The sequence below is a fragment of the Zalophus californianus genome, chromosome 3, assembly GCF_009762305.2.
Source record: "Zalophus californianus isolate mZalCal1 chromosome 3, mZalCal1.pri.v2, whole genome shotgun sequence".
Taxonomy (NCBI): domain Eukaryota; kingdom Metazoa; phylum Chordata; class Mammalia; order Carnivora; family Otariidae; genus Zalophus; species Zalophus californianus.
In genome coordinates, this window is record NC_045597.1 from 175,973,288 (window position 1) to 175,986,239 (window position 12,952).

A 12,952-nucleotide genomic window follows, 5' to 3' on the forward strand; every position below is an offset into this window, starting at 1 on the left:
CCATGATATTCCCCCAACAGCCCCGAGAGGTAGTTTTACTTGTTCCCCTTTTACAGTAAAAGGGGGGAAAATTGAGGCCCAGAGGTTAGCTTGCTCAATGCCACACCCCCAGAGCCATTTTTACCTCACTGCCCAGAACTTGACTCAAGGCAGTTGAGAAAAGTGCGGAATGACCCCCAAGTTCTAGAAGGTAAGTTTGGCTTTTAAGCCAAAAGGCCCATCAGGTAATAGGATGGGAGGATCCTCAAGCTCCAAACACCCCCAGCCCTGGCACCATCAGACACTGCTCTTCAGAATTATGGAGCTGGGGGTGCTGTCAGCCAGCTGGCCACTCCAGGGGTTTAAGACTCATCAAATGTAAATGTATTCGCTGGGACAGGAAGTGGAGAGGGGGAGCCGGAACCCTGATTATTCATTGAGTGGACAGCATTTCTCCCATTAGCTAGGCAGGCAGCAGGTGACAGGGCTCCAAGTTGGGTGACCTGAGGTAGGGGATCTGCCACCTTGGTGGCAAGCTATAGCTGGTGGCCGGAGAGGGGGCACATGGGTACAGCACAGGGCGAGGGTACTGGACCAAGATGGGAAGGCCTCCCAGCCCCTGCGGCCCAGCGTGTGCCAGGCCCCACCCCCCCAGAGGCGGGGCCAGGCTGAGCCCCACCCGCTCCAGCTCCATCCCTCCAGAACCCAGGGCAGGGGCAGAGCCTGGGCAGCAGAGAGCCTCAGGGCCCTGCGGTCCCTGCGGAGTGGAAGCACCATGTCCTCACCGGCCGGGACACCAGACAGCGCCAGAAGCCCTGCAGGCCTGCCTACGGCAACACCCTGACACTGAGGGGAAAGCCCAGGCTGGGCCAGGAACACCTGCCCCCAACAGCCATGTGAGTAGCTACGCCCTCCTCCCTCTTCCCCCACCGCCATCCACCCCGCACCCGACCTCACCGGGAGACCTCAGCCCCGGGTCCTGAAGAGGCCCCGCAGCCAGCCCAAGCCACCCGAGCCTCCAGGGCGTGCAGGTCACGGGGCCAGCCCAGCCCTGGGAAAGCGGCCCTGGGGCCAGCCCTGCCTTTCAGGCTGCCCCGGGGGAGGTGGGGTGGGGACTCACTCCAGGGCAGTGCTGGGAGCTCCAGCCCTGGACTCCAGAGTCCAGGTTTGAGGTCACGGACCCTGAGGTCTCATGGGGTTTAATAAAGGTGGCGCAGGCACTAAGGGAACAGAAACTGAAGGGCCTGATAGAGAGGGAAGGATGTCCTGGGTAGAGGGCTCGGGGCTCGGGGCTCGGGAGGATGAGGAAGAGGAAATGGGCTGAGGGGAGGGGAGAGGGGCAGCAGCCTGGTGTGGCTTGGCCGGCTTTGGGGGGGGGCTGGGTGGGCAGCTGGGAAGAGAAGGGTCCTGAGCTCGGGGTGGCGGTGGTGCCCTCGGATCCAGGGGGGTGGGGGCCGGTGGGAATCCTTTCCTGGGGCCAGGGTGCCGGAGGGGGCTGAGGACACAGAATCAAGAAAGGGAAGGGTGGGGCCCGATCAGCCACAGACCGGCCAGGCCCTGCCCTCAGGCTCCCCCCCCCCCCCCCCCGCCGCCGCCTCTGGGCTCAGGTTCAGGTGCACGGCCCGTCCTTGCTGCCCCCATCTTCCTCCTCCCCTCTCTACCTCCAGTTCCCAGGAAGGGCCCTGTTGCTAGTGTGGTGCGGATGAGTCAAGTTTATGGGCTGGAAGTCCTACCCGGAGGCTGCTCACTGAGCTGTAACCGGCTGTGCAGGGGAGGGGGGTGCTCAGGGGACGGGGCACCCTGCTTGCTGCTGCCACCCGTGGCCCTGGCCTGTCGCTAACTCAGGTGTTCAGCCAGCCCTGCCTTCGCCTCTGCCTCACTGTTCCCCCCCGCCCCCCCCAATCCTTAGCAGCCTCCCTTCTCCTAATGCTCTGGTGCCAAGCAGGCTGGGAGCATCTGAGGACAGGGACCCCTCCTTCATCGTAGCACCCCCCGCCCCCCCAGCACTGGCCCCAACCCGACCTGAAGGAGGCTCTCAGCTGATGGCTGGCCAGAAATCACTACACACCAGCCAGACCCTGTCCTCCCTTCTGGCCAGTTTGAGAGGCCTTGCCTTGTGGAGGCAGGGGTGGACAAAATGCTCTGGGGCTTTGGGGCTGGGTGGGTCCACCCTTCCGTCCAAACGGAGGCATCAAACGCGGTGGCCCAGAGGGGCTCGGACAGGGAATGACAATGGCCAGCCGGCAGGGTAGGGCCTGGGGAGTTGGGTGAACACAGGCACCCCTCAGCTCCAGCCGCAGGACATACTCGCTGTGGGAAGTGGGAAGCCCAAGATACGGATTTTTATGTAAATCGTAACTGGCACTTAATTGAAAAAAAAAGCGTGCCGGCTTAAGAAGGTAAGGCTCGCGGCCCGCCGTCGGGCACCATCTGCCTCACTGGGCCGCCCATCTCTCACGCAGGCCCGCCGACTGCTGCTCCAGGCGGCCCCCGTCCCCGGGCCCAAGATGACACCCAACGGCACCAGGGAGGCGCCCAGCCCCGTCCCCGCGGGAGCCTTGGGGCTCTCCCTGGCCCTGGCCAGCCTCATCGTCGCTGCCAACCTGCTCCTGGCCTTGGGCATCGCCCGGGAGCGGCAGCTGCGCCACCCGCCCGCTGGCTGCTTCTTCCTGAGCCTGCTGCTGGCCGGGCTGCTCACGGGGCTGGCGCTGCCCGTGCTGCCCGGCCTCTGGAGCCAGAGCCGCCGGAGCTACTGGCCCTGCCTCTTCCTCTACTTGGCGCCCAACTTCTCCTTCCTCTCCCTGCTCGCCAACCTCCTGCTGGTGCACGGCGAGCGCTACGCGGCCGTGCTGTGGCCCCTGCGGCCCCGCGGGAGCCCACGGCTGGCCCTGCTCCTCACCTGGGCCGGCCCCCTGCTCTTTGCCAGCCTGCCGGCGCTGGGATGGAACCGCTGGGCCCCCGGCACCAGCTGCAGCTCCCAGGCCGTCTTCCCCGCGCCCTACCTCTACCTCGAAGTCTACGGGCTCCTGCTGCCCGCCGTGGGGGCTGCCGCCCTTCTGTCCATCCGCGTGCTGGCCGCCGCCCGCCGCCAGCTGAGCGACATCCGCCGGCTGGAGCAGGCAGTGAGCCGTGGCACGCCGTCGGCCCTGGCGCGGGCGCTCACCTGGAGGCAGGCGAGGGCGCAGGCCGGGGCCACGCTGCTCTTTGGGCTGTGTTGGGGGCCCTACGTGGTCACCCTGCTCCTCTCGGTCCTGGCCTTTGAGCAGCGCCCGCCGCTGGGGCCCGGAACTCTGTTGTCCCTCATGTCGCTGGGCAGTGCCAGCGCAGCGGCCGTGCCCGTGGCCATGGGGCTGGGTGACCAGCGCTACACGGGCCCCTGGAGGGCGGCCGCCCGGAGGTGCCTGCGCGCGCTGCAGAGGAGAGCCCCCCGGCCCCGGCCCAGCCTACCACACCAGCAGCCAAAGCAGCATGGACCTCAACCTGAACTGGGGCAAGGGCCTCTGCTGGCCCCTACTCGAAGCATCTGTCCATCTCGGCCACCGAGCCAGTCTCCTCTTGTCCCCAAGCCCCGGGATCAGAGGCCCTGCCCTTATGTGACCCCACCCTGACCAAATAAACTCCTCTGGCCCAGTTCACGGTTATCTCACTCCGCAGCTCCGAAAGAGCGGTGCGGGCGGGGGGCAGCGGCGGAAAGAAACCAAAGCCAGACACGCAGCCACACAGACCCGACTCCCTCAGAATCAACCGCCGGGGAGGACGAGCCGCCGCCCCACACGGTGAGCTGAGGGATCTCGAAGCCTAGCAGACTTTGCGGGGAGCCTCACCCCGACGTGTCCCTCAACTGGTTCCCCAATGTCCAGATGCCACAAAATCCACATACACACGGTCTCTGGGAAGTATATTTTATTTACATTTTTAAAATCTGTAACTAATCTCTCTTCCTCCTTTCCACCCCCCCGAGACTTGGGAAGGGAAAGAACGGGAACCTCAAAGACCTACTCCCCACATACAAACACACACCCCCGGGGCTCCCACCAGCAAAGGGAGGTGAAAGAGAAAGAGGCCTGACCACCCCCCCAACCCCCCGAGGGACCCGCAGGTCTGGGTGAGGGTGGTGGGGGGAGCCCAAGGGGTGGGTCTCTTAAGAGAAGGGACAAGAGGGGGCAAGTCAGTTTGAAGGGGTTGGAAAGTAGTCCGAGGCCCCCCCCTTCCCCCGTACCCTACCGCCTCTGCTGGTGGGGCTCTCCCTTCACCCCTCAACACCAAAGCAGAGACTGCAGCCGTTAGCGGTCAGGTCTCTGGACACAAAATACTTTTGCTTTGTGGTCTCCTGACGTTGTCACCACCAGGGAGGCATCTCTGTGGACAGAAAGCGCAGGTCGATGGGACTGAGGGACCTGGGGCCCGGCCCCAAGCCCATTACCCAGGGACCCTCGGGTGGCCCCCTCCAGGGCATCCTCAATTCTAGATCCCTGGTGCCTGGCACCGGGCTGACACGTCCACGTCGAGTGAACACACTGGACGCCAGCAACCAGTAAGGGGATCGGAGAAGAGCCCACAGCATGGGGGGAGACGGTCCCAGCCCCTGAGCCCCGGAGCGGAGATGTGAGAGCCCACGCAGGTCACCATCAAGCAGAAGTGACAACTCCCTCAGGCTTCCCTGCACTTCGGGCTCACACACCGGGCCTGCGGCCCCAGCTTCCCTTAGGAAGCCCCTCCCACACCCCAAGGACCCTACAGCACCCCCAGGTGCCATTCCCACCCTCCAAATACACAGAGGCTCCAGCCCTTGCCCAACTCACGTACTTGCTGAGGGCGAAGTCCAGGATCTCGGCCGTGTGGCCCCGGTAGTCCGTGAGCAAACGGCCGGTGCGAGCGTCCCAGAGGCGCACGATGCCGTCCAGGCTGCAAGTGTAAACCACGGCGGTGCCTGCCTCCCACAGCAGCTGCACGATGCCCGACTGCACCGGGCGGGGTGGGGGGGACACGGGACAGAGTGGACAGAGTGGATGTCAGGGCCGGGAGAGCGGGGAGGCGCCGGCCCTGACTCTCGGGGAGGGCTGGAGGAGGGGAGCAGTGCGGAGGCGGGGAGGGCCACAGAGGGCCACGCTGCAGCTCCAGGCTGCCCATACCTGGTGCTGACACCGGTGCCTGAGCGTCTGCGTAGATAGGTCGTAGATGGCCAAGGTCCCGTCCAGGTAGCCGACCGCTGCCAGAGGCATCCTGGGCAGAGGAGGGCACCACTAAGGCTCGTGGGAGGACCTGGACTCATGCACTCTGCACTCCTCCCTGGCTTTCCGGCCCAGGCACCCCTCACCAAACCCCCTCCTCCCCAGCTTTCTCCTCTCCAGGCCGAGGCCCTTCTCACACTCACACGCTGCAGAAGCCCAAAGACTCCACGGAGTTGGACTCGCTCTCCTCCCCTTCTCCCACATTGGGCTGGGAGGCCACGGTCTCGGGTCTGAAAACCCCCACCACCTAGAAGCCACGGGAGACAATTCGAGGATGGGAGGAGGGCTGATGAGAAGGAGGAAAGGCGACGGGAGAGGGGCTGGGAGAGCCCTCAGAGGCGGGGGCGGGGGGGGGGGGGGGCACGACACGGGAGGCAGAGGCCCCAGAGCCTGGCTCCGGGTCACACTCACCTTGCCAGTGGTGGCACTGACCAGCTTGGCCTGGCAGTCCACGGAACCGGTGAGGATCAGGCTGCCGTCCTGGTTGGTGGCGACACAGGTCAGAGGGCCCTGGTGACCCTCGGTCCCTAGGACGGAGCAGACAGCTAAGTCAGGCTTCCTCGACGCACCCAAGGCCTACCCCAGGCCTTCCGCACAGACACCCGCTGAACCCTGGCCCTGCCCTGGAGACCTTTTAGTACGTGGATCGAGCTGCCCTGCTTCAGGTCCCAGATCCGGATGGTGCCATCTTCATAGCCGACCACGGCTCTCTTCCCTGAAGGGCCACAGGCACGGACGGAGAGAAGGACAGACAGCACTCGCAGGCACACCCGGCAAGGGAATGGGGGGGAAGGGGGAAACCAGGAAGTAAGGGAACAGACGCCGCCCCAGGGACTAGCGGCCAGTCAGGGCAGGAAAGGGGAAGCGGTTGGCTCTGGGGCCTGGGTCCATGTTCCAGACAGCAGAGCTTGGAGCTGGCCGACTAAGGCCCGGTAGGGAGCCCAGGAAGGCGGGTGAACCTGGAGCCAAGCTCTCTGTGCCCTGGGAAAGACAGACAGGACAGCGGCCCTCACCGTCAGGGAGGACTCGGCCACAGGTAGCTGGGCAGCTGGGGCCTTGGAAGGTCTTGCAGTCACCATTTGGGACCTTCCACATCCAGGTGTTGCCATCAGCTGTGCCCGCCAGGAGGACAGGTGCCCGAGGGTGCCACTCCATCCACTGGGCAGAGAGGAAGGGTCAGCAGGGAGGCCTGGCCCCCCTAGGAGCCCGTCCCGTAAGCGCCACCCAAGCTGTCCTTGCTTCCAACGGCGGCAGGGACGGGACAGGAAACAGAGCCCCACACTCTTGCTGCACGTGGAGAGCACAATGCCTTAGAGCGGGCTCAGTCTGGTAAAGGCGAGACTGGACCCCCCAGTTCCCAGCTCCTCCCCGAGGCCCTGTGCAGCTAACACCACTCTGATGCTCTCACCTCCAGATCTCCCGCTTCAAAGGACCAGACTTCCTCCTTGGTGTCCACCTGCCACACTTTCAAGAGGCCACTCATGTCCCCTGTGGCCACAAGGGTAGAGTCGTGGCTGAAACCAGCACAAGTAACAGAGTCTTTATGGCCTGCAAAGGGAAGGAGGCAGAAAGAGAGGAGAACATCAGGAAAACAAGACCCAGGTGTCTAGCCCCCAGAAAGGACCAGCTGGGAAGAGAAGAAGGGTGGGTCCCACCGTAATAGGTGACTCAAGCTCACTGCCGCTCCAGGAGGTCTCCCTAGGAATGGTAATGTCAGCCTCCCACTCAACCATGCCTAGCCCAGGCCTATGTCCTCCCCATTAGACCTTCCCCAGACTCCTTTGGCCAATACTGGCTCCCTCCCCATGCCCAAGACAGACTAAGTTATTCTGAGGTCCTCGGGTCCAGCATAGAACTGGCCCAAAATGGGCACCAGTAAATGGCTGCTGGATGCACAATCATTGCAGGCTAGCCCCCTAAGACCTCCAAAGGAACATGACCTCACCCATACTCCCTCACCTGCACACTCAAAGAGCAGCTCCCCATCGCTGAGCCTCCACACGAAAGCTTTGTCATCCTCACCCCCCGTCACTGCCAAGGTGTTGGTCTTGGGGTCCAGGCTCACACAAAACACAGATGCTGTCCAAAGAGATATTCCATGAGTAAGCGGACAGGGCTCCCACCCCAGGTTCTGTCCTTCAGGACCTTCAGGAAACCCACCCCCTTCCACCCAAAGCAACATGTCTTTCCTCCTGGAAAAGAAGAGTGCATCCAAGTTCTTCTAAGTTTCAAGCATCAAGTTGTTGGAGCAATTCCTCCCCACGCTTGCCAAGCTCCCAAGTCCTTGCCCTGGGCTGCTGCGTTCACCACCCCAGACAGACGCACAGACAAGAGGAGGGTACACGTGGAGGCTTACAGGTCTCAGCGCGGGCTGCCACCAGGCTGACCACAGAGTGAGGAAAGCACCACGTCACCTACCTCATTAAGGGCTACCATTTGGGAGAATTATATAAAACATGCTCAAAAAGGTACTACTACCTCTAACTTACAGCAAGACAACTTTTTGAAAAGAAATTGAGACCCAGAGAGGTTAATAGAAATCACAAATCTGTAAGGAGCAAAAGGGGAATTTGAAGCCAGGTGTCTCGGCTGGCTCCAGGAGCTAAGCTCTGCCCCAGGCCTTCACGGCGCAAGTTCCTCCAGGGGAAGGCCAGCCTCTGTTTTCCCACCTCCATGTCCCTCGGAAGGCTCCCGACACAGCAAGTGTGTGATGTTCAAATGCCCACGTGCACTGAGTTGATGACGGATCTCCTCAGAGACCTACCTGAGTGCAATGCAAAGGTGACTTCGCTGTCGTCTGGGCCCTCCATGCTGCCCACCACCCCTTCCTGGGGTTCCAGAACCCAGCCCTCCTCGTTGCCCTCTTCCTCTTCCTCCTCTTCTTCAAAGTCCACATCTTCCATCTCCTGGGCCAGATCATCTGCTTCGGGGAGACGGTTAAGAGATGGGGCTCGGCAGACAGTAAGAAAGAGGGCAGGGGAGACGTGGTGGGGAGGCCTGAGGCGCTGGGATGTAGCAAGAGGGTCGGCTGAGGTCAGACGGAGAGGGTGAAGCGCGGGGAGGAGCGACAGGGAGGAGGGGGCACTGGGGACGGAGGACAGGAGAGGGTCTGAGGACCCGGGGTTGGCGAGAGACGGTGTGCGAAGGGAGGACCGAGGGGATGATGGGAAGGGGGTGTGTGAGGGGAAGGGCCAGAGGAGGCGTCAGGGGAACCCCCACCCCTGCCAGGCCTGAGAACTAAGTGTGGGGGCAGGGCAGGGGGAAGGGCGAAAGAGGTCGGTAGGAATGACCGGTGGGGAGTGGACGGGAGGGGGGGAGAAGCAAGGGTCAGAGGCCAGGGGTGAGCGCCTCCTGTCCCACGGCCCGAGGAGCGACAGTTCTCACCCGGGTCCGGCGGGCCAGGATCCAGTTCTACCACCTCGATAATCTCCTCATCACCATGGAAGCTCAGGGTCTCCAGTGGGGGGGTGTCAGCGGCGGCCCCGCTCTCGGATTCGGACTCCATGCGGCGCAAGCGGCCGATCCACTTCTCTGGGCCCAAACGCCTCCCAGAGTCAGCTCTGCGCGACGACGCGGAACTCGAGCCCCTCCTCCCGGGAGGAAGTAGGCGTAGGCGACTCCCCGGCAGGAAGAGCGACGGCCGCTAGGCCAATGGCGAAGGGGGCTAACTGGCCGACCCACCAGTCACAGAGCAGAGATGGGAGAAGGGGCCGGGGCGTGGCGGGGAGAACCCAAACTCCGCCCGGCCTGACTCCGCCTCCAACAGGAGGGAAACAAGCGAGCGTGCGCGCCTCCGGGGTCTCCTGGGAAGAGTAGTTCTCCCGGGTCCCCTCGCAGGCTTCTGGGAGATGTAGTTCCTGGTCTGTAGGCAGGACGGAAGGAGCGGGGGAGGCCCCTTACGCAAACTACAATTCCCGGCGCGGAGCGCGGTGAAAGGGGGGGTGGGATCTGAACATGGCGGCGGTGGTAGCTGCTACGGCGCTGAAGGGCCGGGGGGCGAGAAATGCCCGCGTCCTCCGGGGTAAGGAGAGGGACCCCGGGGAGGGCAGGACGGCAGGGGATCCCCTTTTTTTATACATCCCGACCAGCAGTAGCAGGAGGTCATGGCTGTCGATTCCTGCCTGCACCCCTCTGCAGGATCATAAAGAGTCAAGGGGCTCAAAGATGCTCTCTAGAGGTCACCCAGCCCATCCCCCTGCCCTCAAGTTGCGCGACAGCTCTGGGGTCATGCTGCGAGAGGGAGCTCCGAGGAAGCCTTTTAGACTCCCGCGCTCCAGGTGTTTCACACTCACCGCAGTGCAGAGGAAAGAGCCCTGGGCTTCTGGAGGCTTGGGTTCTAGCCCCGGATAATTAGCAGTTTGACCTTGGGCGAAGCAGTTCGGCTCTTGGGGCTTCAGTTTCCTCTTCTATAAAGGGGATGGAGTAGACTACCTTTAAGCTCCCAGTGCTAACATCCTGCAGTTTGAAAACCTTTCCTCGGATTTCCTTCGTACGACTTATGTGAGCCCCACTGCAGTCCTTCACATCCTGTCGTCTGAGCAGATGAAGAACAACGAAGCTCGCTCTCCTGGCACCAGGGTGATGAGCCCGCAGTGACGTGGAAGTGGCTTCCAGAGGTGCCACCTCGATGGCAATTTTCCCATTTTCCCTTTGGATTCTCCCTGGCACTCATTACTCCAAACTGCCGTCTCTCCCCTTCTTCCCCTGGGCTTTCTTCTCGTTCTCTCTTACTGACCTTCCTTCCTTCCATCCACAGGGATTCTCGCAGGAGCCACAGCTAACAAGGCCTCACAGAACAGGACCCGTGCACTGCAAAGCCACAGCTCCCCAGAGTGCAAGGAGGAGCCGGAGCCCCTATCCCCTGAGCTGGAATACATTCCCAGAAAGAGGGGCAAGAACCCCATGAAAGCTGTGGGACTCGCCTGGTGAGTTTTAACTAAAACTCTTTGCCCACCAATGGGGAGTGGCACAGTGGAGGGTGGGACCCAGAAAGTTCTCCAAGTTTCAGGTGGTGAGTTGAATCTGAGGTTGTGGGGACAGAACTGCTTGGCGTGAGGACTGGAATCTCAGAGGAATGGCGCAGGGGAGGGGGGAAAGTATGTGGAATTGGAGACACAGTGGGGTTTCGGTGTAGTAAGCTGAGCTAATCTGATTTGAATTTGGGTCCCTGGCCTCATTCTCTCTTTTGGGAGCTTGGGCTGAAAGGCCATTGAGCTCTTTCATGGAGATCGTTAAGATCATGTGAGATTATGTTAGTTGTATAAAGTAGCATCTAGAAGGTGTTCAATACTTCGTTATTTGGATGTGACTCTGACCTTAATATGTACTGTTGATCAACATTGAAAGGAGGGGAAATTTAACACTTTTTTTTTCCCACACCTGAGGTGTGCCAGTACTTTACAGTGTAATGTTTTAGTTTTTCTGAGATAAATGTTACATCCCTTAAACCCAAAATACAAAAAAAACCCTTTTTTTTTTAAGTACATCCCATTTCACAGAGGAGGGAACTATAAGTAAGGTTCAGAGGTGGGATCCTCACAGGTCTTGTGACTCTGCCCTCTCCGCCACACTAAAGTGCCTCCCAGGTAGTGGTTACTCAGATGAAGGGGAGTCTGGGAGGGGATGTGGGGCAATTAAGGCAGAGGGAACCTTTGCCAACACTTGGAGAGGGAAGGAGGATGGGCCATCTGGAAAATCTTGCATAGTCCGTATGGCAGGATCGCAGGGCTCACGTCAAGGAGCCTCAAGCTATACGGGACAGGAATGAAAACGTGGGCAGAGGACCAGCCACACTGGGCCTTCTGTGCTGTGCCTAGGAGTTTGGATTTGGCCAGGAAGTGACTGAGAGCTGTTAGAGAGTTTTAAGCAGTGCAGCAGCAGGATCTGATTTGCTTTTGGCCCTCCAGCAGCCAGCGTGGAGGCTGCATAGACAAGAGAGATATTGAGGTGTTCGTGCAACCGATGAAGCTGGAATGAGATTCCCCCAGCTCCTCTGGCTCAGGCATGGCCCTTCCCCAAATCCCGTGCACATCTCCCCACCCCTAGGGCCATCGGCTTCCCCTGTGGTATCCTCCTCTTCATCCTCACCAAGCGGGAAGTGGACAAGGACCGTTTGAAGCAGATGAAGGCTCGGCAGAACATGCGGGCATCCAACACGGGCGAGTATGAGAGCCAGAGGTTCAGGGCCTCCTCCCAACATGCCCCGTCTCCTGAAGCGGGGTCAGGGGTGCAAGCCTGAGGAACACTGCCACCCTCCCCTAGACCCTATTGACTGTGGCCTCCAAGACTGTGAAGTCCTGTGGGTTTGGCCAAGATTCTGGTCCTTGCCTATGAGGTCCACCAGAGGGCGCTGCCAGCCCCCTGCCCTGCCCCTCCTCAGAAGCCAGCCAAAGGCAAATAAAGTCCTGAAATGTTTTGAGCGCAAAGGAACCAGGAGTGGGCTTGTGAATTCCTTGGGACGGGAGGGGCCGAGGGAGGGGTTGGTTACTCACATGTGCTCCCTCTCACAGGAGCGTTCAGTGTTCCTGGCTGGCTGGTTGGGGAGACTACAGAGACTTAAGTACAACAAGCCTAGGCTCAGGCCCTGGGGACCAAGCCTTCAGAGCTGCTGGCCAGGAGGGTGGGGTCTCACTGAGCCTCTAACGAAAAATAAAAAGAATGAAAAAGGGCGTTCAGAGTGTGTGTGTGGCGGGGGGGGGAAGCGCTCCTCCTCTTGGTCCGGTCCAAGTGACTGGGCACTCTGGGCCTCAGTTTCCTTGTTTGTAACAGGGATTGGACTAGTGATTTCTAAGGCATGGGTTCTAAACTTGAACCTGTGGTTCATCTCCCCCCACCCCCACATGCGAAGTCGTGTGAACACATACAGCTTTGTGGGGAGGAGAGTTCATAGCTCTCATGTGCTTTTGTAAAGGGTCCAGGATGCAGAAAAGGTCACGTGCCACTGCTCTGACCGGTCCCTGCCAGACCCCATATTGCAGGGTTGAACCTTTACCAGTCTGTTGCATCCATCACCCGGAAGCACTGGGGCAAAATATATTTGATTATCTTAGAAAAGGCAGAAGACGCCAAGCCGGAATGCAGAGGCAGGAAGCGGATGCTTTGGGCAGAGCCAAACCAGCACTCCCAGAGCTCCCACCTTAAAGCAAAGAAACCAGAGCCAAATAGGGGTTTAACTCCTAAACATAAAACTTTATTACATTTCTAGTTATGTCCTTTTGCGTGATATATTTACGACCAAGTAGTTAAGAGAAGTCCTAATTATATCCTTGGGCTAATTTGGTTTCTACCCCCACCAATAGATTGACTCTTGTCCCCCCCCCCCCCCCCGCCCCCGTTCCAGCTTGAGGCACTATGTGTAGCGAAGAAAGTGGCAGCTGGCTGGAGAGATAAGCCTCAAGTCTGAAATCCCCCAGTACAAACTGAGAGCAGAAGTCTCCTTTCGCTCAGGGTCCTCCCCAGGTTAGCATAAGAACATGGAAGTTTCCATGGATACCACAGGAGGCTTTCATATCCCTCAGACCAGGCGGAAGACCCCAGAGCCTTTCCCCTGCCCCCACCCTGGCCTCTCTTCACCCTCGTTACTTCCTGGCCACACTTACAGTCCTACAAACCACCCCATCTCCTGACCTTTGCTCCTCGCTTTCTGCTCGGAGCAGCTTGGGCACTGGAACAAGAGGTCTCTCTGACCAGAGATCTCAGAAGCAGCCAGGGAGGCCCCAGGCAGGGCTTTGGAGAATGGGGAC

General features: G+C 60.4%; 3 protein-coding genes across 5 annotated transcripts; 2 read left to right on the top strand and 1 right to left on the bottom strand.

Moving 5' to 3' along the window:
- Positions 1-397: 397 nt before the first annotated feature.
- Positions 398-3,603, top strand: GPBAR1 (G protein-coupled bile acid receptor 1). Its single transcript, XM_027590291.1, is given in 3 exon segments — positions 398-875; positions 2,442-3,403; positions 3,405-3,603. Coding segments are annotated over 3 exon segments (1,431 nt in total). The 5' UTR covers positions 398-578; the 3' UTR covers positions 3,577-3,603.
- Positions 3,604-3,865: 262 nt separating this feature from the next.
- On the bottom strand, positions 3,866-8,796 carry LOC113919272 (angio associated migratory cell protein). Of its 2 annotated transcripts, none has more exons than XM_027588069.2 (11): positions 8,595-8,796; positions 7,975-8,133; positions 7,170-7,289; positions 6,619-6,758; positions 6,224-6,368; positions 5,842-5,925; positions 5,622-5,737; positions 5,354-5,457; positions 5,112-5,202; positions 4,786-4,940; positions 3,866-4,338 (listed from the first exon to the last, which is right to left on the bottom strand). In XM_027588069.2, the coding sequence occupies exons 1-11, from the start codon at positions 8,713-8,715 to the stop codon at positions 4,263-4,265; spliced, it is 1,311 nt and encodes a 436-aa protein (XP_027443870.1). In that variant the 5' UTR covers positions 8,716-8,796; the 3' UTR covers positions 3,866-4,262. The 2 variants fall into 2 exon arrangements, with proteins under 2 accessions (XP_027443870.1, XP_027443871.1); XM_027588070.2 differs by having other exon boundaries at positions 7,975-8,130; positions 8,595-8,795.
- A 279-nt stretch (positions 8,797-9,075) lies between these two features.
- LOC113919276 (probable hydrolase PNKD) lies at positions 9,076-11,873 on the top strand. 2 transcript variants are annotated; one of them, XM_027588075.1, is made up of 4 exons: positions 9,076-9,231; positions 9,967-10,135; positions 11,256-11,368; positions 11,720-11,873. In XM_027588075.1, exons 1-4 carry the CDS (start codon positions 9,165-9,167, stop codon positions 11,767-11,769), a joined length of 399 nt encoding a protein of 132 aa, XP_027443876.1. In that variant the 5' UTR covers positions 9,076-9,164; the 3' UTR covers positions 11,770-11,873. The 2 variants fall into 2 exon arrangements, with proteins under 2 accessions (XP_027443876.1, XP_027443875.1); XM_027588074.1 differs by lacking the exon at positions 11,720-11,873 and having other exon boundaries at positions 11,256-11,639.
- Positions 11,874-12,952: the final 1,079 nt, after the last annotated feature.